Source organism: Chiroxiphia lanceolata, chromosome 3 (assembly GCF_009829145.1).
Source record: "Chiroxiphia lanceolata isolate bChiLan1 chromosome 3, bChiLan1.pri, whole genome shotgun sequence".
NCBI lineage: Eukaryota > Metazoa > Chordata > Aves > Passeriformes > Pipridae > Chiroxiphia > Chiroxiphia lanceolata.
The window spans coordinates 21,874,741-21,898,261 of record NC_045639.1 but is presented as its reverse complement, the minus strand read 5'-3'; the positions used below and the strand labels follow the sequence as shown (position 1 = coordinate 21,898,261).

Sequence of the window (23,521 nt, the reverse complement as noted above, 5' to 3'; positions counted from 1 at the left end):
CTTATCTTTACAGCATTACTGCACATCAAGGGAGCATGGAAAGTATTCCTTGGTCCTTTGGCAGACAAATCTTCTGAGTGTGATAAACAAAACCACCCAGTTTCTTTGGCACAAGAAAATTTGTGGTTAGGCGCAAGAAAAGAAACCCCAACAACTCAACCCAAAACTTAGTGGCTAAGAAAAGACACCGGTGTGAAGGAGGATAGGAGAATCATCTCAGCTGTACCCTTCTCCAAATTAATGGGACTCGCTTTACTAGGAACTATATTCGGTGCTCGTACGCAAAGAGAGGGCTGCGAGGTCAGCGGGAGAGCGCCTTTCTCCGGGCATCCGCTGCTCGAGATCCGGGTCTCGGGGATGCTCCCGCCGCGCCGGTGAGGGCGGGCGTGCGCAGGCAGCCCGCTCCCCGATGCCGGTGGGCGGCGAGCGGGCCGAGGGGCGGCGGGGGCGGCAGGATTTCGGTACCCAGCGGCCCGGAGCGGCCCCGCGGTTCCCCGCGTGCGCAGCCGCCGGCGAGTCCCCCGCCGCCCGCAGGAGGCGCTCCCGCGGCGGGCGCGGGCGGCGGCAGCGCCGCGCCGGCCTCCCCGGGCCCCCGTGTGCCGGCGGACGCGGTGCGGGCGGGCAGCGCTCGGAGCCCCGGCGCCCCCTGCCCCTTCCTTTCCCCTCCTCGCCGCCGGGATGCGCCCGGAGGCGGCGCCGCAGGCGGGCGGCCTGGAGCGGTTCGCCAGCCCCGGCAAGGGCCGGGGGCTGCGGGCGCGGCGGCGCTTCGCCGTGGGGGAGCTGCTGTTCAGCTGCCCGGCCTACGCCGCCGTGCTGACCGTCAGCGAGCGCGGCGGCCACTGCGACGGCTGCTTCGCCAGGTAGGGCCGGGGCGCCGGGCAGCGCTCGGCGGGCGGTGGCGGGGCCGGCACAGCTGCTGGCGGTTCGGTAGCAGAAATTCCCCCCTCCTCGGCGCGTGGTCCTTGTGGCAGGATGAAACTTTTAGCCTCAGAGCTGGTTTGCCCTGCTCAGCAGCTCAGGGAAAAAGGAAGAAAGCAAAAAAAAAAAAGTTCTGCTTTTCCCGTGCGCTGTCGGTTACGTAGGCACGTGCGTAACCATCCTCTCACAGGAAGTTTCATCGATCCGTCTGGTTTAGTAATAACTTAATGTTCACTGGCCTTAATGGAATTTTTGATAAGAGAGGAAGGCTCTGCAGTCGCCTTATTCAAGCTTTTCATTTCCACGGTGCGAACGGAATGTATAACTGTAATGAAATATACAGCAATATCTGTATATTTTCTCTTCTCTGTCCAGACCCTTAGTCTTCTGGCAAACTGCTTGTGCTGGGGCAAGGCGCAGACAGCACAGGAGGTTCGTTGTCTCATGACTGGGAGCATTCGGGTTGGAGCGATGCCGGCTGCTGCGTGCTTCGTGATTCCCGGCGCTGGCGGGCAGCGGGGTGCTCGAGTTTTCGAGCTTTCTGGGGCCTCTGTAGCTGCTCTCCTCGCCTGTGTGGAGAGGCTGTTTGACCTCCGGCAGGTATTCAGCGTTTGCTACAAGCCTCTCAGGGCCAGCTGCTGCAGGAAGACAACAACAACAACAAAAAAAGCAGATTAGGGTTACCATTAGAAAATCAGGCATGCACATGACACTGTGACACGTCACATGTCACACCATGCCACATTTTTAGAAGTTGTAGTACTTTCATGGCTTCTGGCAGCTCACTGAAGAATCGCAGTGCTTGCCTGGTTATAACTTAGAGCATATGTTAGTGTTTGCATCAGTAAAGGAAAGCAACTTTTGTAATTTTGCTATTTTTATCAATATGTCCTTTTTCTTTCCTCATTACATTGTCTACATATATGACTTACTCACTTTATTCACCCCTCTATTTGCATATGAGCACCTAATGTAGTTCCTAGTGAGGTTCCTTAATTTGGTGAAGGGTACAACTGAAGTGGTTTTCTTCTCCTTCATACCTATGGCTTTTCCTAGCCCCTAAATTTTGGGTTGAGGTGTTGTTGGGTTTTCCTTTTTTTTTTTTTTCTTGCTCTTGTGGCTAACTGCTGGTTTTGTTTATCACATTCAGAAGATTTGTCTACCAAAGGACCAAGGAATGCTTTCCATGCTCCCTTGATGTGCAGTAATGCTGTAAAGATAAGAGTTATCTCGTGGAATAGATTTTAAAGATCATCTTCAGGATCATCCTACATAAACTGCTTGTTATCCTTGCTAGCTTTTCCTTTGGAGCTCTGGAGGAACACAGTAATCAAGGAATATGTGGAAGGCAGTAGCACAGCAGTTAGTGGGGTAATCTGAAACTTATTTCACACCAGGGTGATGAGGTGCCATAAAGAGGAATGATGCCTCAGTGATGTAATGTGATCTACCAGTGCTGGGACGTGTGGTTTTTGTCTGTGACTGTTGCATTAGCACTGAACTAGCATGTACTAGATTCTGAACTCTGCTTGTTGAACTTGCAAAGGATGTTAGGAGGAAGGTTGTGGGCTCAGCACTAGCCTTTGGCAGAGAAACTTTGATATTTGGTAATAAAACCGTTGTAGTAACATGGCAAAATGAGTTTGTAACATTTTATTTGCATGAGATAGTGTTTGTTACTTTAAATACATGGTTGTGCTTGAGGTACATACTGTCAGCAAGAGGAGTCATGATGTTAGCCTGGCTCACTCATGTTGCACCTTCTGCTTTGCAGGACCAATCAGGGGATGCCAGACTTGCTGTGCTTTATGGACTCTGGATGCCAGTGACCACTGAAAAGTTGTACATTATCATGTCATACAAGAACACTCACCCTTGTTTTAGTCCAATGAACTCAGTTTAAGACAATTTCTTTTTGCCACTTACACCAGGGAGGGTGTACAGACATTTTAAAGTATTCAATACTGCTGAGAGATCCTTATTGCTGTCACGCCAAAATGTCACTCGTTGGGTAACACGTTCTATTTTTGGTGGGATCTGCTATAGCACAAGAACCTTGAAGCAGAAAAGGACCTTCTTTTCAGCAGTTCCCTCTATTGGGATACATACAGATGTAAAAAAAGGAAGGTGTGAGCCTTAGGTCGGCTCAGAATACACAGATACCAGAGAAGACTTTAGTGGGACAGTAAGGGGCTATGAGGTGACAGGAGATCAAACAGTGTATTTAATAATGCAATATGTTTTCTCAGTGTTGGGAGGCAGTTATGAAACAAAGGTTTCTGTAACCAGGCAGAGAAGCAATAAAATGGGCAAAGCAAAAGCAAAGGGTTAATATTGGTGAGCAAGTATACAGAGTGGTTGGAAAATTTGGAAAACAAGAAAAATTAGCTCATTATGCATTTTACAGTGGCAAAAAAAATGACGCTGTCTGTTAAATAGCATAGAATAACATGTTTACAAACCCAGCAATTTATCAGGGCAGCAGAGTACTACTTTTGCATAATAACAGTTGTTAGGAAAAACTTGCTTTTGGAACTCTAAACAAATAAAAATAGTGTCTGCTGTTCAAAGATGTACTTCAATCTGTAGTTGTAGTACCCTGAAGAAGATACAGTATTCATTGTGAAATGCAAAACAATGTGCAAAAAGTGATCCAGCATACAATTTTATTTCAGAACAGAATACTTCTGTTTTCTTTTTAAGGAAAGAAGGATTGTCCAAGTGTGGAAGATGTAAACAGGCCTTTTACTGCAATGTGGAATGCCAGGTATGGTGATGCAATTTGTGAGGGTGCGGGGGGAGAAGGAGGGCAGGGGTTGCTAACTCCCAGTTTTTGTTTGTGTGGCATTTACAATCTCTAACTGTAGTTATGGTTAATAGCAGTCCAGTTGTTTTCAGCATCCCACAGATGCAGACCATGGAGTTGTGCATTGCACAGTTACAGGATTTGGATACGGTCTGCATGAGTCTTTCAAGATCAGTAGCTTCAGGGCTTGGTACCACTGAGACTTTGATTAGACCTGCCTGTCAGCCCACTAATTATGTCTGTATTACTTCTTCCTTTAAGGACAAACCAGATAATTTAACATTAGCTCACTAAACTGGTAAGAGCCTGTGTCTAATGGAAAAATCAAATCGCTAAATAGCCATCTTAAGGGAGTTTTGTTTTTTTCTTTTAGAATCCTTGCAAATATTTTGAGTACTGGGACTGCCACAGCTGATCATAGTCATAACCGTTTGAAACCTACCATACTTTCTCCCTAATTTACTCATTCTGGCAACTTTTATTCTTTTTGTATATTTGCTTTTTAAATATAAGCGTACACAAAAGTAAAGCGATATGAAGATGTCCAGAACATTTGCATGCAGTTTTAACTCCATTTTTACTTCAAATTAGAATAAGCACCTTTCAAAAAAACCAAAAAACTTGTGCCAGAACTAGTTTATAGCCTTTGTGGGCTGTCAGCTTGATATGGAAGAATTATCCAGTTTATGTGTGCATAACTCAAATGGATTGCTAGTTGAATAAAGTAAGCTATGTAAGGTCTGTGGCGCTGGGCACAGAGTATGGAACAATGCTCATGAAGGATTTGAGTCACCAAAGGTTTGGCATGCAATTACGTGTTAGCTATAAATAATTCAAACCTTCTCCTACATGGTAGCTGCTGTTGCATGTGTGGCTACATGCAAAGAATTCTTCGTTGTCGTTATCTGGACTGAGATGTTGTGGTTTGTGCTGTTCTATTTGCAGGCACTTTGGACACGGCCACTGTTATTTCAAGGATTCTCCTGTTGCACAAGTTTTAAAGTGAGCCTGGCCTCTCCTTAGTTTTCCTTCTATTACCTCCCCAGATTTCTGCTTTCCCATAGAATCTTAGCGAATTGTGGGCAAATCAAATAGCCTGTTGGGTTTGAGGCACTAATAGGACTCAAAATGCTTAATGGAAATAAGTTTTTTACAAAATTTGCAGTAGTTTATATGATATTCAAAGTGGAAGATTACTGTATGAGCATCCTTAAGCGTCTTGAGAGGAATTTGGATGAGTTTTAAAGACAGTATAGAGAACCCCCAAAAACCCATGATTTATTCAAGAAATGTTTCCACAGGACATTGTTTTTTAGGAAGCTTTTAACTAGGCAAGGGAAGGAAATACTATTGGCTATTTAGCAGTTTTTATCTGACCGTGAGTTTCTTCTCTTGCTGCATAAAATTCACCATGGTTTAGGAAGCAGGTAAGCAAGATTTTCTGAAGTAGGAAATCCCAGTAATTTGTGCTGGGAAAAATAACAAGTAGATATGGTGGAAATAGAAGAACTTATTCCTTCTCATACACAGTCCTTTGCTTTTACCTCCAAGTGTTCCTCCCTCAATGTCCTGACTTCTAGCCTTGACAAAGTTTATACTTTTATATTTACAAACAAGAAGGGATTTTCTCTTTTTTCCCCTGGGTAAAGTCTTGTACATGTATTGCCTTTTTTTAGATTGAATTTTTTACTATTATTTTTTATTTTTCGGTGTTCAGAATTCTCCCTCTCTAAAGGTACATGTTCCTAGAATAAAAACCTGAACTGCTCAAATTGAGTGTCCTTAATCTGTTTAAGATGATGCTCAGTAAAAACCTATCTGTCTGATAAGTTGTTGAATTAAAATCTTCTCTAACTGTTGGTGTGTGGTATGATGCTTAAAATATAAAGGCCTTTTTTAGATTTTGTTGGTGCCTAGACAATAGTATAACAAACCCAGGTACTAGCACTTCATTCTTACTGGTGATATACATGTGGCTGTTGACTCCCTAGTTGAAATAACACTATCTTCTGTCGTTTGGGCCATTCTGAGTCAGTCTGATGAAATTGATGAATGTTGCTGAGATTGAATTCCTTGACATTCTTTCAAAGTTACCTTCAAGCGTAATATTCTCTAAAAGCTGCTCTCCACTGACTGTACGTGCAACACAGACAATCTACACTGCATCTTCATCCCTGTCTTGTTCAAAGGCATTTTTCAGCAGTTCAGCAATTCTTTGTCAAAGCCAAAAAGGCTTATCTGTGCCTTGATACTGAACTTGTAACACTGGAATGTACAGGAAATGTGTCCCTTTTGCCTCCATGGATGTGAGACTTCATGCAACAGTGATAAAAGGGCAGGGCTTTACTTGAGAATTGTGATGGAATTGTTCATTTAAATTTTATTTGTTTGAAGTTAAGTTTCCTCTGTAAATTCATGTTTTCTTTGCTTGGTTCAGGTAAAAATTAGACATACTCAACAAAGACATGGTATGATTTCCTATGTTGGTTAATACCTTGTTACTCAATATAATTCAGTCTGACAGCTGTTTACTGCATGAAGTATGCTGTCTGGGATAAAACCCCAAAGCTTTTGGGCTTACTTTTTTCTTACTTAAATACCTGCTATACCACAATTCATAGGAATTTTTGTTCATTGTGGGGAGAGGTGGATCAGAAGGAGAAAGGTGCCAAAGTGTGCAGCAGGAAGCAAATTTTTTTTTTATGTCTTTTTCTGAATTACAGATTTTATAATTGCAGGCATCTAGTATGTTTCTATTCAGTGAGTATTTTTCTTTCGGAATAACAAGGTTATTGAAAATAAAGTTACTGACACTACGTGTATTTCCCACTCTTTTGAGCAATATTGTATCCTCGTTTTGAGGTTTTTAAAATACTTTCCTAGTATCTAATGAATGAAACCTCACAGCAGCCTCTGTGGCATTTCTGATTTTGAAAATGAGGTGGGTATAGGTATGCAAAGAGAAATTGCTTAGCTGAAGATCCCCCAAGTGGTAAAAGTCCATCTCCTCTTGTATGGCCAGGTATTTGATGAATTGACCTGGTTCTGCTTTGCAATATAATCCATTTGCCCTGGTCACCAGGAAAGGTGGTGTCATGCTTTGTGAGAGACTGAACCCAGGAGACTAAGTCTTGCAGTGATGTAGTGACTGGTTTGTGTAAGGCTCCGTCTATACACACCCATTTGCATGCACACTGGCTTGGCACAGCTCCCTAACGTGTATTTTTTGCCTGTTTTGGTCTATTTTGTTTTTCAGATAGATAACTGCAGGTTTGACCTGTATTGAGCTGGATGTTTGCATAGGTGTGGATTCAGTCTCTGATACAGGACACGTGAGAATGGAATTTGCCTTCACTACCGGTCCTTGCTGCCTTCAGTGTTTTGTGGGCTGGATCTATCCTGGGTTTTCTCCATCTTTCTTTTCCCAACCCCTAATCCAGTTCTTTTAAAAAGGATTGTGATTTCCAGCTGATTCATACCATTCTGCTCTCCACTATAGCCTCCTTGGAGCACAGGCCTGTTATTATAATAGTGGCTTTCAGCCCCCATCTGCAGCTGTTCGGGTCTTGACTTCTTAAATTATAATAATTTTAGGCAAACAGCAGGAGACCTGTGTTCATTTTTTCTCCTCATAAATTAGCTGCTCAAACACTCTGAAGAGAAATGTTTTAAGAGGGTTATGTGGTTGCAATTGTGGAACTGGTGAACTTGAACCAGCTACTGGAACTCCTCTTGCTTTTATTACACATAGCTATTATTTATTCCAGACAGAATGGAGATCAGCTAGCCAGAGTGCAGAAAGAGATGTTTTTGTCATGACTTTCAATATTTGAAATACATTTTGTACAAACTGTTTATGGCTTTTTCTTAATGTGTCATGTTAAAGGCTGCTGTAGTTGGTATTTCTGGAGTAAGGGAAATAAGTATTTTTAACCAGCTAGAAAGCCTCAAAAGGTAGGTGGAGACCTGGGAATAGTGTTAAGCAGGTGTGTTTTAAATGGGACCTTGTAGAAATTGCATGCTCCTCTTTGGTGAGCTGTAGAAAAAATAAGAAATTTTTGCTGTAATGATTCTGCAAAAAAGTGTTCTGACACTGCAAGACCCTGCTTAAGATTGCCATAGGGAAGTGTCTGTCCCCCTAATCCAAAAACTTTCTCTATGTATTTTTGTTTGATAAATGTCTCCTGTGACCTACTGAACATTAAACCATGGAGGTCAAATACTCTCTGTGGCCCAGAATTTGATAAATGATGGTAGGAAAGGATGGCTGTGAAGATGGGTGAAACTTCTACCTTTGCTGCTTGTTGAAGGGCCGTGTCAGAGAACTTTATCGAAGTTGCCTCACTGAAATTCAGTTAAAGAGTTGGATGCCCTTTGATCACCATTGGGCCTTAAGATTTTGAAGAAGTGGGCTTAACCCCTGCACTGGCTTGCCCATAATTTCTGTCTGATATTTGTGTCTGTTTCTTTTCGATTGAGTGAAATACAACAGATTTTTTATATTGTATTGAAAAGTCTATGTGAGAAAGGAGGTGCAAGGACATTTGTTTGGACTTGAGTCTTTTTTTTTTTTTTTGAGTATTACATATTGGGTTTTGCTGTTTTTTTCCTGTGTTGAGCTATAAAAGACAGTTTTCTGGCAATTAATCCAGTAGTGCTGGACTGTGGAATCTTTTTGAAGAACTTGGTGAAGAAGAGGGTTTCCATGCTTTGATGTGAAAAGCATAAGCTTTAAAGAACTTCCCTTCCAAAAATGTTGTCACTCCTAAATGAAAGGAGGTAATGAAAATAGGAAGAAAATACCATTAATATAGCATTAGGGATTCAGCTAGAACAATGCTACTTGTTATAATTCAAACTGCGTGGAGGAAAATGTGGAAAAGAATGCAAAATACAGTCCTGCTGTGATTGCAAGGAAAGCTGCTGTCATAGTGTTTCCATCCCAGGTATTACTCAGTCATCAGTACTTTCTCTTTTTGTGGTGTTTCAGGCTTTTATCTCATTTCACACAATTCGGCCGCATCTTGTCCCTTTAACCTCCCTACTAGTTCATATAACTCAGTATGATTCTGCCTGGGGAAAGATTTTAATTAACCATGTGTAAAGAATAAAGGGGCAAAAGGGTTTTTAAAAACACTGCTTCAAGACAGGCACATGATTTTGCATTTTGATTTTTGGTTTGTAATTTCTCCTGTTTATTTAACCAACGTGCATGGATTTGAATCCTGCAAAACTTCAGGTTCTGTGCCTTCACTTTTTGAACACCCAACTATCATGCTAAAGTTAGTTGGTATCGTGTGTGCAAAGAAGAGGTGAGAGATGAGATTTCCCTCTGTCTCTTCTTAACCTTTAGCCTGTGGATTCCTAAGCAAGGGCTATCAGGAATTTTCCAGAAAAAAGTCTTGGGGCAGACATAGGAAATGGGTCTCTCTGGGGATACGTTTTATAATGTGACAGCTGTAGGAGAGTTGAGAGTGTAATTTCACATGACATGATTAGAGTGTAATATACTATTTTGGTTCTGGTCTGTATTGCCACATCCTTATGCTTCTTATTTCAAGCAGCCTGTATGTAGGTTTTTTTGGAAGTACCTTACTGAGATGTCAAGGACAATGGAGTTGACATTGTGAGGGGTTGAATACCTTTGCAGCGTTGCACTGCTTCGAATCCTACACAAAGCTGGGGCAGGTGCTTACCTTTCTTTTCCTAATAAAATAAATTCCTAAAGCTGTCCATGCTCAGGGCAGTTAAAATAGCTGATTTCGGTGGAAGAATTTTTGGTGTAGGAACTCTGAAATTAGTAATCTCAGCTTTTGCTTTGATATGCAAAACCTGTAAATAAGTTGACTAGCCGAGGCAGGAGACACTGAGGGTTCTGATTCTGCTGACTGTTTAAGAACCTTGGGTTGTTCTATGTAGCCTACAGCTGTAGTTTCCACAGGAAATCCATTTCCCGGTAGACATGTATCGTATTTACTGGTCCTGTGTAGATGTTTTAGATAGCCTCAAATGTGTCTCTCCAGTGCCTCTTGCCTTTAGTGGTTAGGCAGCTGGGGGAAACTGTGCTCCTCCTGTTCCTGCCACTCAGTCACTGTGATAAAGCATATTATTTGTTTTTTTTTAAATTATTTTTAAAAATTTTGGGGGAGTGGGCCAACACAGGGTGTGTGATACTGGGTGAATCACAGTAAGGGGACATAAGAACATTTTGGAGGCTGCAAAAAGGTTTTCAAGTTTTCACTTGAATCTGGTATGAAAACAAAACATGATGCTCTCTATGCAGACAGAACACTATAGGTCTGTTCTAACACAGTGCTATAAATGTGTGTTTGGGATGAGATATAGCAATAAATAACTGTGCTTTGCTTGACTATTTGAGTGAATAAATAAAATGAAATTTGACGCAGTCTGAGGACGGCCTGTGCCAGTGCAGATTGTTAATATGTGATTCTGTGCTATCCTTTGAAAGATTCTGTGGCTTTGGGTGAAACTTGTAGGGTGCCAAAAGCCGGTGCCTTGTGCCATCAGTCCAAGTGTTACTGTATGTTCAGCTAGGACTATGCTATACATTCTTAACTAAAATGTGTTTGCCTATATTAGTGTGTCCTCACTGTCGAGCTGTACTCTTATTCTTCAACATTAAGGAAAAACTCTGATAATTTTATTCAGAAGATTTGGGTTTGACCCTACATACACCGATTCTTGCAGTGACTGTGAATCCACTGACTTCAGAGGCATTACTCCTGATTACACCAGGGTTGTCTCAGAATGAGGGGCCAAGGTATTAAATGGAAATGAACCCAATAAAGCCATCAAGCTCAGACCTACTCTGTCCTCACGTGCTTGATCTGAACAATAAGAACTGGTGATTTATAAATCCTGTTGTCTGTTTGGTTCTTTGTCATTTAATTCTTTTTTTTCCATTGAGTAAATGAAGATGTTCTGACCTTGGCTCATCCCATGTGAATTTGTTTGAAAAAAGCAGGATAGCTGTACCCCTTAAATATGACTTAAGCTTTTGTTCAGATTTAGTGAGCGTCATCTTATTTTTTTTAAAGGAAACACATTTGACTTGACCTCTAGGATCTGGCAGGACTTGCTTCATTCCCTTTTTCATCACTTTATCTCCATGGCTTTTTTTCTTTTCAGTTGTATTTTTCTATGTTTTCAGAAGGAAGACTGGCCAATGCACAAGCTCGAGTGTGCTTCCATGTGCACTTTTGGGCAGAACTGGAATCCCTCAGAGACCGTGAGACTAACGGCGAGGATCCTTGCCAAACAGGTGAGCAGGAGGCTTGACTTGGGAGGTATGCTTCTACTCTGGGTGCCAGAGAAGGCAGGAAAATGAAATTTGACCGACAGTAACTGTCCCTGCAAAGCACATACGTTCCAGTTTCCTGTATACAGAGCATGAGCAGCTGAACAAACTGACCATCAGACCACTGCAGCAGCGTCAGGACCACCGTAGCCCAACTGGATACTTTTGAGGGAAGCTAACAAAAGGCTAGTGAGGTCTTAAGGTGTGTAGCTGTAACTTATGTCTTAAGGTACTGTTGAACAGTCTGGACATGTTTACTGATAGTGTTTCAGCCTCTGTTCCAATAGATTTGAGCTCTAGGTTAAATTTGTGGGCTGGCACCAAGGCCACATGGGTGACGAGAAGGAATAGTGAGACTTGGTATATATGCTTAAATTCAGAGGAATGCTTCTAGTGTTATCTGGCTGCAGGCACTGACATGTTTATGAAGCAGTTGCCTGTTGTAGTATTTTTCAGCTATAGTTGCATAGTTTTATGTAGCATACAACTCCCAGTACATTTGTGAGTCAATAACACCTCTGAGGTATTCAGGTATAAACATTTATGATTGAGTTGACTGGTGAAAGCCAGAGTTTAGGTGAGAAATCTCAGACCCTTGGTCTTTGAAGAAAAAGAATATGATGAGTAACGAAAGAAGATTGCATTGGGATCACTCCATTTCAGTGTTCCCTAACTATGAGGATAACACAAGTGCTTACAGGGAAGGGATGGGACTCACGAGTTTCAAGGTTATGCTGTGTATCTTTGTAGAGGTCTAAACTCTCTCTGCAAAAACAAATCCTCTTTGGAGCATATTTGTGTGATTGAGGTCTGCTTATGTGACAAGGGCAATCTGGATACTGTACATAGGGAGGATTTTGGTGGCCTGCTGGGAAGGTAGCTGCATACTTGCTGTGTGTGTATATGTGTGTGTGAATGTACGTGTGTGTGACTTAATTAAAGCATAGTTTAGTGGTATCCACAAACAAAATCGAACGTTTAATGACAAAAAGTCATTGGAGTAAATTTGTGCTTTTATCGCTTGCGGGGGGGGAGAACCCTACATGTCATATAAAAGCTAAATATGCAAACCACAGTCCCTGAACCTCAGCTGCTGGGCCACCTGCAAAGCCATATTTAATGGACAAGATTACAAAGCAGTGGCCTTAGGCCAACAGTGGAGCATTGCTTTTGAACTCTGTCAACAGTCAGTTTATTCACTTTCCTCAAAGCAAAGCCTGTCTTCTGCCTGCTTGCTATTGTTAGCAGCTTTCTGGGTGTCTAGAACAAAGCAAATGACATATTTAAAATACTGTTCAGTTTATGTATATAAATTTGATAGGAGTTAATCTTTGGCTGCCTAATTTGGTGTGGAGAGAATATTTCTATACCTTTACTGAGAGCAGTCAATTTAACTCATTGCTGTTCGTCAGTTTTTATAAATTCCATGCAGTGTGGATTTGGGTTTGTCTTACACTTAGGAGTTCCCAACTTATGAATGAGTGAGTACACAAAACTGCCAAATTAAAACATTTTTTTACTGTTTTTTCCCCCCTTTATTGCTAGAAAACTCACCCTGAAAGAACACACTCAGAGAAGCTGCTTGCTGTAAAAGAGTTTGAATCACGTAAGTAAAAAAGGCTTGCAGGTAAGCTTAGACTTAACTGTATTAATGATTTGTTTCCCCCGGCCCCACTCCATGGAAACCTTTCAGAGCATCCCACCCCTGTTGTAGGAAAGGAGCAAACAAAGAGAATTGTGATTCCTCATTTTTTTGAAAGTGCAGTACTCTTATTTCTTTTTTTTTCTTGGTTGCTTGTGGGGGCTATGAAACAAAGGTGAAAACCTAGACAGAATTAATTATGTAGCATGCATACATCTCGCTTCTCTGGTACTCTAGTGTCTTTTGAGAATTGTAATGTTGTAAAATTAAAATAGCTGGTATTTGTTACCAGGAGGCATAAAATCAGAGACAGCGCAGTTGCTTGATGGTGACAGTGACTAAGGGGCTAATTGCAGAACCCTCTGGACTGTGCTTCAGTATCTGTCACTGCCAGTCAAATCTGACATGTTATATATGATTGTGTTGAAATTCCGTGTCCTAAATGCTCTAAAATAATCCAAGGAAGGAGATGAGGCAATGGCTTGCTTTTAACTGGAAAACTGCTGTTTATGTCTGGTAAGGCAGAGTTACGAGTTGACCAACTAGGGGCCCAGTAACCATCCTGGGCACAGTTTTCACTGGTCTGTTGTTTCTCTTTCTTGGTGCTTGGTACGCAGAGACAATAGGTTGTATATTCACATTTCTCACGCTGATGGCTTCCAAAGCCTTTTACAAAATGCTGAATAAATGTAGTCATTGCTAGGACTTGAGGTAGCAGAGTAACCAAGCACAACAAGATTATAGTCTTGCTTCCTAAACAAAAGCTCCTGTCACTGCCGTTGGGACAACTGGGGAACAAGGGGGGAAAATGCCAACATTTAACTTTGTCTAAGGCAAGGATAATTTTTACAGGTAAGTTGATAGGATTGAGCCTGAGGACAATATGGGTTAGTATATGCTTCTGCATTGCATCTTGTCTTCAGTAACTTATTATTTGGGTGCTAAAAGGCTGAAATGTTTTTTTTTTCTGTTGCAGTGTCTCACTTGTCCTCTAGAAGCCTTTGTTTTGTTAATAAACGTCCCTGTTCCTTCTGCCTTTTTGACTCACCTCATCTCTTAGCACACCTTTACCATGTACAGCAACTGCCTTACACTTTGCAACACCCTACAAAGGAGAGGAAAATGCATCTGGATGTCAGCCGGAAGCTCAAAATTTCTTATTTCTGATTTGTTCTTATACTCATCAAATCGTCCCATTTCATTTTCCTCAGTGTTTTTTGTGACTCACCTGTCATTCACATCTACTTTACAAATAATTTCCTCCTTCTTCTACTGTTGTGAATCCTTCACTCTTCCTACACATTTTGCTCTCCGCTATTATTTTGAGTTGGAGAGAGGAAATGGTTGAGTTGCTGGCTCTCATAGAGCAGGAGAGCTCTATGAGAGCTCTGTCACTGCGAGAGAGAGGATTAGGAAAAACTTCCCAACACTCTGCTCTTGAGGAGAGAGAGAGGGTACTAGGAGTATACCTGATCATTTAGCTTGCTCTGTATGGACCAGGCAGGAAAAGGTTCAGTGGCCACAACTTTGGCATGAGGGTAATTCTCTAAAGAAACCTATAATGGAATACAGTTGGAAGGTATGCAAGGACGTTTCCACTGATATTCCTGCTGTCTCCTATTAGCCTTAGATATCTGCAGGTTAAACACACCTTTGTTGACGGTCAACCCCCAGCCCATGGAGATATGGGTATTCTCAGTCACTGTTTGTTACCTCCTAAAACAGGTGCCTACAACAGGTCAGGTGGATTGCATTCCTGGGCACCCTTGTGTTATCCTCCTCTTGCTGCAAAGAGAACCCCTGTGACTAGCCCCAGTGTTGTTGCTAGATCCCTGTCACATGTGGCCACAAATAGTTTGGGCCTCTGTGCTAGGAAAGACCATGTCTTTTAAAAGCACATGGTCTTAGCAGGAGTTTGGGCTCGTTGGTGCTGATAAGGAATAGGTCTGTATGAGAAAGTTTTGCTTTATAAGTGTGCTTTAAGACAAGTGACCTTAAGTATGACTTGAAACCACCATAGATGGGACCACATAGCTCATAAGGTTGTTTTAGGCAGCTGAGGATAGCTACCCACAGTTGATAGGCTTCTAGAGGGCCAAGGCTGCCTGGGCTGGTTGCTAGAGTTAACAAATGCACTTTGAAGACTATAACCCTTCTCCCAAGAAAGGGAAATTTATGTCCAATTGCCTGCTGATTTAGAGATGTTAGAAAATGCTTTTTAATCCTTCATGTTCTTGTGGTGCACATGTGGCTTTGGCAGAAGCAGTGTAGCATTTATGGAAGAACAGGTGCTTCGCAGTAATTCCAAGTAGCCTGTCCTTTGTGGGGGGGTTTAAGTCTGGGCCTGCTCTAACCTAAGTCTAGCTGCAGTGCATGGGGGAGTTTTCCTGTTACTGAAATGGAATGTGTTCTTTGTCCACAGACATTGACAAACTAGACAATGAAAAGAGAGAGCTGATTCAGAACGACATTGCTGCTCTTCATCACTTTTACTCAAAGCACTTGGAGTACCCTGACAATGCTGCCCTTGTAGTTCTCTTTGCACAAGTAAGTTGGCTAGAGCACAGCCTGCTTAGGTGGATGGTACTGTAGGAGTTTAGCTTTTGTGAAAGGGGGAATGTTAACGGCAACAGAAATGGTAGCTCTTTAGTTATCTTAGTGTGCTTGGTGGAGAAGATCAGCTTCGTTGAGCAGAAGTGACTGGATGTGCCCCATTTCCATAGCAAGGGGAGAGACTCTTGTCTGCAGACTTTCTATGAGATGCTTTTCAAACGCTGAAGAAAAGGAGAAACAACCTTTATTAAAACCTATCAAAGTTAGGCTTTTGTGGGCCAAGCTGTTGTCGAACTAACATGGAAGGCTGCTGGCCTGAGACCCTGCAGCGGCAAATGCTTCATTCAGGCTTCAGATTTGTGGAAATCCTTGCTGGTCAGGTCATCACTGTGTTTGACCTTCACAGGGAGTAAACTTCAGAGAAGTAGAAAGAGCAGCCTACAACTTTTATCTGGCGTGTGGCTTTTAAATGTAGTCAGGTGGTTTGCCCATCTGGAGACATGAAGGAAAGACAGGATATCTTGTCAGGTAACTTCTGATATGTCACTTCTTTTTTTCTCACCTACTTTTCATATACATCTAAATTGAATGTATTGTAGTGCATGGAATAATACACCGGTGGAATACTGAAGGATCCATTTTCTTCTTTTTCCTTCTTCACTGCTAGTTTTAAACTTAAGTGTCTGAGTAAAAAGTTTAATATTTTGAGGTGGGGGCAAATGCTGACTATTGTGATGAAAGCTGAGATGGCAATACCCTGGTTGGTAGAGCTGGGCTGGGCATCTACCAACAAGGAGGCACAGTTACTATTTCCTTAAAACAGAGGTACTCTTATTCTGTAGGGTAGTGATTCTTTAATATGTTTAGTGTCTGCTTATCATCCATTATGTTGTTTTTAATTTCCTTTAAATGGCAAGATTTTTTTTCTCTTCTGAAGACTTTACAATTTATTTGTCAGAGGGATACTTTAAAGACATCAGTTCAACTAGTTCCTTGTGGTGCTTCTGAATATTTCTGTTCGAATGTAGCCAGAATCCCCAAAGATAACATTATTTTTGCTTCATGTCCTGGACTAGCTTTACCAGGTCATGGTACTTAAACTGACTTCTCTGAACTGCTGACTCCTAGATCTGATATTCCATCCAGTCTTCTCTATAGATGTATGTCAACCTTAGATGTAACCCTAAGCTCATCCTGATCGTCAGGTAACTATCTACCACTGTGGACATTAAAATTTTTTGAACTAAAGTCTCCAGAAGTTATCTGGATGTTTCTCAGAAGTGTTTTAAAAGGATAAAACCTTTTGAGGCATAAATCTTTCTAGAACAAAGGGAGGCATGTTTGTACTTGGTAGGTACAAATAAGTTTTCTAATAATTAGTTAACTTGACCTAAAACCAGTAGTATGGCTATGTTGCTGCTCCTCTGTTTAGCTTCAGCACTTACTCTGGCCTCATGTGGTCTTCGTCTCCTACATTTGGCAATGTTTGTCTCTGTGGCTCAGGGCAGTCATTTGAGACTTGAATATCTCTAACTCCTTGCTCATTGCTTTTAGTGGGCTTTGCCTGATGTTCTTCCTTATACAGCTGAAGTGTAATTGGTCCTTTTGAGTGCAGTAAAGTTTTTTTTGTCCAAAATCCTTGCATTTCACTGCTCTCTTCCACAGGTGTTGGCATCATTCTGCTCTCTTTTGCCCCTGTGGAACATAACTCTTTCTCCTCAGTCTCACCTTGCCATACTCTTCAAACAGTTTCTCTCTTGTCTCAAGTTCCAGGATCTCATCCTTTCCTCTAAGATCTTGCATTTTGTGCCTCCCTTTGCGTGTTCACTTTTCCACCATTGGGAACAGCATTGAGCTCCAGTATTTTGCTGATTTCTCTTTATTCCCTTTGCTTTGCCTTTTTTAGTCATGCATTGATCTGGTGAAACCAGCGATATCTCATCCCTTCTAATCCCTCCTCTTGTGTCATTTCTGTTATGGTGCCTTCATGAATTGTGTTGTCTCTGGCTTAGTGGAGGGAAGTTGATAACTCACTGCATATTTTTAAATATTTCCCTGTGATTCAGAACCATCAAGTTGTTCAGCATGTCAGCCTTTGTAGCCTTATGTTCTTACTTGCTGTTGATATTATCTTTCCTTTGTATTGTTTTTGTATTGAGCAATTGCATTTTGGTTTTGGCTAGTGCAGTAGCATGCTGGTCTTGAGAGACAGGGAACCTTTGGATGCTATATTGCTAAAAATAGCAGGATAAAGATCAAGCAAAGATAGCAAAGATACTGGTGGGTGAATCAGAGAAACAGGGCAGTTTCCTTAATCGTGAATGCATCCTGAACAGTTCATACCTGAGGAGTGACTTTGGGAAGTATTTGTGTATTTCTAAAATCCAATCCAAGATACGTTTCAACTTGTGGGACATATCACTTTACATGGTGAGCAACCTGGTCTAGTGGAAGGTGTCTCTGCCTCTGGGGAGTAGGGGAAAAAATGGGATTGGAACTTGATGCTCTGTAAGGTCCCTTCTGAGCTAAACCATTCTATGGTTCTGTGATTATTGTTGGTAGTGTTCGTTGTTAACTCTTAACCTTTCCAGAACAAATACTTGCACTGTACTTGATTGACTTGTTCCTGTGTCCATTGTAGCTTCAGCTGAACTTGGCCATGTGATAGCAGTTGTTTTAGTGTTTTACTGGTGCTTTCATAAAAATTTTGGTGTTTGTAGGCAGATGATGGTGAATGTGGAGAAGGTTTTCTTTATGGTATGTATGTGACTTGAAGTGGAAGTGGAAAAAAGTACTTGACTGAGGTGCATTTTGACCACTTAAAGTGATACAAACCACATGAAACAAAGCTGGAAGTCCTGTAAGATTCCTTTGAGTTGTGTGAGAATAAAAGTAAGAAGGTTTTAAAACCTGCTTGAATCTCTTCTATAAGAGAGTTTTGTGAACAAGCTCTTTTGATCCTGTATCTGTTTAAATTAGGAATGTACTTCCTCTCATACTCTGTCCTTTTTCTGTCCCCTCCTATTCTGTGTCTTTGTTAGGTTCAAGTCTTTCTCACTGCTTTTGTTGTTTTAGTATGTGCTTTAGCTGTAGCTGATATGTGCAGTCTTTGATGAAAGATGTCATTGTGGCAGGTCCCTGCAACATGTTCCACCAAAGCTCTGTACTGCCCCAGCCCGGCTGAGTTTGCCACCGTTTATTCCCACACTGCTCCTGGCATGTCTAGTTCTGCTTTGGCCCTTTACTTGTCAAGGCCAGATGAAGTCTCTTTGCCCTGTGTCAGGGTGAGGCTTTGTTTCATGTTTGCAATGGTCTTGATTTGTCCGACGCTTTTTAGTGCTCTTTTCAAGCCCCGCTTCTCTTGGTTGGCCTTCCTAGGAGCAATCTGTTAGATGCTGTGTCCTGAGCAGGTGTGAGTGTTGGACTGTTAGTTTTTTAATGTCCTGTGCATTCTTTTGGATAGGGACTTTGTTTTCACTTCAGGTAGCTCCCTGTGAGTACTGGGAAGGTGGATCGAAAATTATAAGCAAATTGCTGCAATCGTGTTTGACCTGTGAGAGTGTGACATGTGAGTGTGGAGCACTCAGCTGACCAGAAGCTGATCCAGCATCTTTCTCTTTTTGCTTAGGTTAACTGTAATGGCTTCACAATTGAAGATGAAGAACTCTCTCATTTGGGATCAGCCATATTTCCTGAGTAGGTTGATTTTAATATTTTAAAAAATAAAATTAATTTGAAAACAAATAAAGGAAGTAGATACCTACCAAAAGAAATTAATTAACCACTCAATTTGTCTTGTTTTAAATATCTTTAATTGGCCAATAAAATGTGGCAAATTATTTGCAGCAGTTTTTCTTAAAAATCTGGTAATTTTGGTAAAATTGACTTGTCATTTGTTTTGTAACTTGGATTGTGAACACTATTCAGGCTGATAGGAAACCGACTTACTTGGCTAGCAGGTTCTGGACAGGGACATCAAAGCCAAATGAAAAGGATTGCAGGTGACTTGCTGTATTCTCAGCTTTCTGTTTTGCTGGGTATAAATCCTTCACCTGATGCTCCAGAATATCCCTTCTACCTTTGTTCCCTCGCAAACAGTAAATCCCTTTCAGAACTTCTTTGAACCTCCATGCTATGACAGTGCAAAAAAAATGTACGAGCGTCTTCGCTTTACAAATATACTGCAGGTGTTAAGTATTAGCTGCAGTTTGTGGACGGGGGAGCACAGCTCTCTTTTAAGGCCAAGGAACATTTCTTCCGTTTTTAAGTCTGTCCTTCCTACTTAATGTTGTAGCAAAGGAGGGTATTTTCTGTTCCTGATCTTTGCACAGCCTGTATGAAGGTATTAGCACTGTGTGCTTACTTTGGCTTCCTGGTGGGACTTAGATTACTCGTAGCTTATCTATGTCAAAGTAACCCGAAACCTACAGATGCCCAGTTAAAGCAGGATGTGATTTTGCCAAGTGCTGCACACAGAGAGTAGTAGCTAGTCCTTGCTTCACAGATTCTCCTTCTCTAAGCAAGCCTGTCTGAAGTTCGTATCCTGATCTACAGACTGGAAATTAATGCCTTGAAATTCCCAGGATCAGTGTCATTGTGGGGAGAGCAGAGTATTAAACCAGGGTGTTCTTGAAACATGTCCAACACCATCCTTTGTAAATGCTCAGTGTACAAGAGTCAAATGTTTCATATGTAACAGTTATGCCTGTGAGCTAAAAAGACTGAAGAGGCAATTGTCATTTTGCTAGATTGGAAGAGAAAGAACTAAAATTACACATTTCATCTGAAATAAGCAGCAACCTGCACTTTCTCCAAGCTTGGTAATAAAGTGGATTACTTTTCTCAGCTGTCCAGGTTTTTGTCTAAGTCATATGCTTGTATAACAGGTCGAGATCTCTTCCCTCCCACTTCAAACATGAAAGATGTTTACATTTGCATAGAAGCCAGCTAAAATTTTAACACCCATCTTAAGTCATGATGCAGCAAAAACTTTTGTTTTCCTATATTTGCTTGTTTCCTTTTAGGTTAAACGTGTTTTTTTTTCTTTCTCCTCTGAGGAAAACAGTGTGTCATGCTGGTAGTAAAGCTATGTGAACATCCCTGTCATCTGTCCTATAGCGATGTAAGAATGGGAAAAGAATAACTTGCCTAGTACTGCAGGAATAGGATTTAAAAATTGTAATGTTTCATTAGCACAACCATTCTCCATATTGTTAGAATAAATAACAGTACAACATATTTTCCCAAGGTTACCTTCATATTAAGCCTCAGAATAAAAACAGCTTACAGAGACTGACTCTTTCAGACTTAGTTGTTTTGTGAAGTGGTGCTTGACTTTTTACCTTTTACTTGTGGTGGTGGTTGGGGAAAACATTTATTTTTCTGCTTTTGCAGTGTTGCATTGATGAACCATAGCTGTTGCCCAAATGTGATTGTGACTTACAAGGGAACCTTGGCTGAAGTCAGAGCTGTTAAAGAGATTGAGCCTGGAGAGGAGGTAAATGCACAGTGTTTGAATGTACTCTGTACTCATGCATTCTAAAAGTAGAATCCATTCTGTTTTTCAGGGTTCATTTCAATTAGATGACAATTTAATAATAGGGAGTAAGGATCTCCTTGTTTCTCAGAGAAGTGTAAGATGGTGCTTTGGAAAAGTTAGGGTGGCTCTGGAGGACTGCAGTCATTGTTGGAGGCAGTATCCAATTTTGTGCTAAAACAAGGGAAGGGCACCTGCAGCAGTCACTGTGTATCTACCAGCCTCTCTCTCAGTTTACCCATCTGTAAAATGAGGCTGAGTTTACTGATGTTTGGCTGGTGCTTTGAAATTCCAAGATCAAAGAAAATTATTACTGCTATAATAGTTCCCAGTATAATAGTAATGTACTGAAATTGAAGCCAGAATAAACAAGGTAAATGGGTATAGATAAGTCCTCTGACTTCTGTTTGGACAGAGCATCCACAAAACATGGGATTTGGTCATATCACCTCAGTGGCATTTGCTGGGAAGTCACAGAAGAGCAAAAGTGTGTTTTTAGGCAGAGTGAAACTGAACAGTGATGGTTAAAATTCTGTGAAATGGAGTAAGGCTCTGGGTGTACCTTGAAACTTTTTTCAGTCAAATAATGAACTTGGCAGGGAGTATAAAGCAGCAGAGCTGCATTTTGCTTTAAGAAAAAGAAAAAAAGATGTTAAACAGAGTCGAGGAGGATGTTCAAATACCTTGAGGGAATGAAGATACAGAACATTCCCTCTGGGGATGGAGTTCGCATAGAGTTTCAATGGCTCATTTGTAAATGTTAATTTAGTGGACAAAGTTAGTGCTGGTCAAAATAACCTCAGATTTGATTTTTGAAAACTTCTCATTTCTGAACTGTGTGGTAGCAGCCTAGAAGAAGGGGAGGGAGGTTATTTTTTTTGGATTATAGCTGTTCACCATTGTGAACAAAGTGAGTTTAGTTGCTGTGGCCAAGGGTGAAATTACTCAGGTGAGCAACTTCTTTTGATGCTATTTACTAACAATTATTTGTCTGTGATGTTGGCAGCCACTGCAAATGCATTGTGGTAATGGACAAGAACTGATTCTGGTTTAAGAATTTTACCATGGATTCACAGAGCGTATCCGGGGAGGGCGTATGGTGAGAGGTAGAGATGTGGAGTATTCTCTTTTCTTGGCGTCTTCTTCGGGTTGAGTTCTGTCTTAGAAGCTACATCAGCTCTCCAGGACCTCATGGCTTTTGCACATTCGCTTTTCTGACACCTCAGAATTTTCCAAACGTGAGCTCGTGGTTGTGCATGGGTGCTGTGCAGTCTCACAGCCTGTGTCTCCATCTTCAGGCGCCGTGTAGCCATTGCAGTGCAACATTTTAGAGTTTTTTTTCTGTAAATGCGGTTCCTGCATTTGACATGCTTTGAAAATATGGAAGGGAGGATAGGAATGTGGGGGAAAGTGTGAGATGACACACTCACACTTTCCCTTAAGAAGAAGGTGTACTATATGAAATTATGTGTAATTTTATTTTTAAAGAGAGAAACCTTAAGCATAAAGACTGAACAAAGTATTTCAAATACTATAAATGAGGAAATGGAGCTAAAGCTGTTCCTTGTCTGCAGAATGATCAACTGCACTGTGCATAGGATGTGTTTCTTGGGGGAGATCTCATTTTAAAGGCAGAGCATTAAAGCTAGTTGCAGGGGTTCTTTTCTGAAGACCATTGAAATAGAGGAAAACTTAAGAATAGTGTATATGAAGGGCCTTTAAAATGTTCAAAAGCAGGTTTTCTTTGCTTTAAAATATTGCTGCTGAAGTAAATCTGATATTCATTCTCCTTGAACTGGAGCACTGGGCCTCTCTTCTTTTCAGAGATCTAAAGGTCTTGTCCTAAGTTTCTAAAGCTACTAGTGACTGCTGTTGCCCCAATTTTTGTAGATTTTCAGAAAGAAAAAATTGAGATTCCAGCCTCCAAAAAACCAGGCCACTGTAATTTATCCTAGGCTGGATACCTGAAATCATTATTTTACTTCTGAAAAGTAGATGTATCTTTGTAGTCTGACAGGAGCCTGAGATTTATGCTGTGATAGTTTCCTTATCCACACCTGAATCTTGCTGTCCTGGGTATAAGCCAGGGTAATATTTGAGGGAAATTCCATAACTAACAGGAAAGGAACACTTCTCTGTCAGACTGCATTCAGAAATGACAACTCCCAATGCTGCCAAGAGGCTTGGAATGTGAGGGAGCAAGCAGGTGATGCGGCTGCAGGGGTCCACAAGTTGCATGAATATGTAGCAGTCATACTACATATACCAGAACTAGTAGTGATAAATATGTTTAGTGACACTACTTCTCACTAACTGCTTTTGTTTTTTACTGTGTAGATTTTTAGCAGCTATATTGACCTGCTATATCCCACAGAAGACAGAAATGACCGGCTAAGAGACTCATATTTCTTTAATTGTGATTGCAGGGAGTGCATTACGAAAGAAAAGGTAATACAATTGGTGTGAAATATGCTTTTGACTGTCAAGGCACCTACCTGTGTCCTTAGATGTAATTTCTTATCTGGTTTAATTACATTTTGGAAAGTGGAATAATAGGGTGATGGTGGTGATGGTTTTGTTTTTCTCTCTAGAAGGCTTTCTGATACTCACTCTTTCCACTGTCATCATGACACATCAGGAAATTTCCTGGTAGAGGCCTATCTAAAGTTGAACTACAAAGCAAAGATGAAAGCATTGTTAAAAGTAGATAATTACACTGTGTCTAGGTCACCCGACCAAAAGAATTTA

General features: G+C 41.3%; 1 protein-coding gene across 2 annotated transcripts in view; it reads left to right on the top strand.

The window, feature by feature from the left end:
• Window positions 1-622: 622 nt before the first annotated feature.
• The window catches only part of SMYD2 (SET and MYND domain containing 2), a 29,602-nt gene continuing 6,703 nt past the window's right edge, over window positions 623-23,521 (top strand). The window contains exons 1-8 of one of the 2 annotated variants that reach the window (XM_032682133.1): window positions 626-860; window positions 3,622-3,685; window positions 10,896-11,006; window positions 12,588-12,648; window positions 15,107-15,231; window positions 18,866-18,933; window positions 20,632-20,734; window positions 23,111-23,221. In XM_032682133.1, the coding sequence (XP_032538024.1) occupies window positions 679-860; window positions 3,622-3,685; window positions 10,896-11,006; window positions 12,588-12,648; window positions 15,107-15,231; window positions 18,866-18,933; window positions 20,632-20,734; window positions 23,111-23,221 (825 nt within the window). In that variant the 5' untranslated portion in view covers window positions 626-678. Of the gene's footprint in view, window positions 861-3,621; window positions 3,686-10,895; window positions 11,007-12,587; window positions 12,649-15,106; window positions 15,232-18,865; window positions 18,934-20,631; window positions 20,735-23,110; window positions 23,222-23,521 lie in introns of both variants that reach the window. The other variant, XM_032682134.1, reaches the window with a different exon arrangement.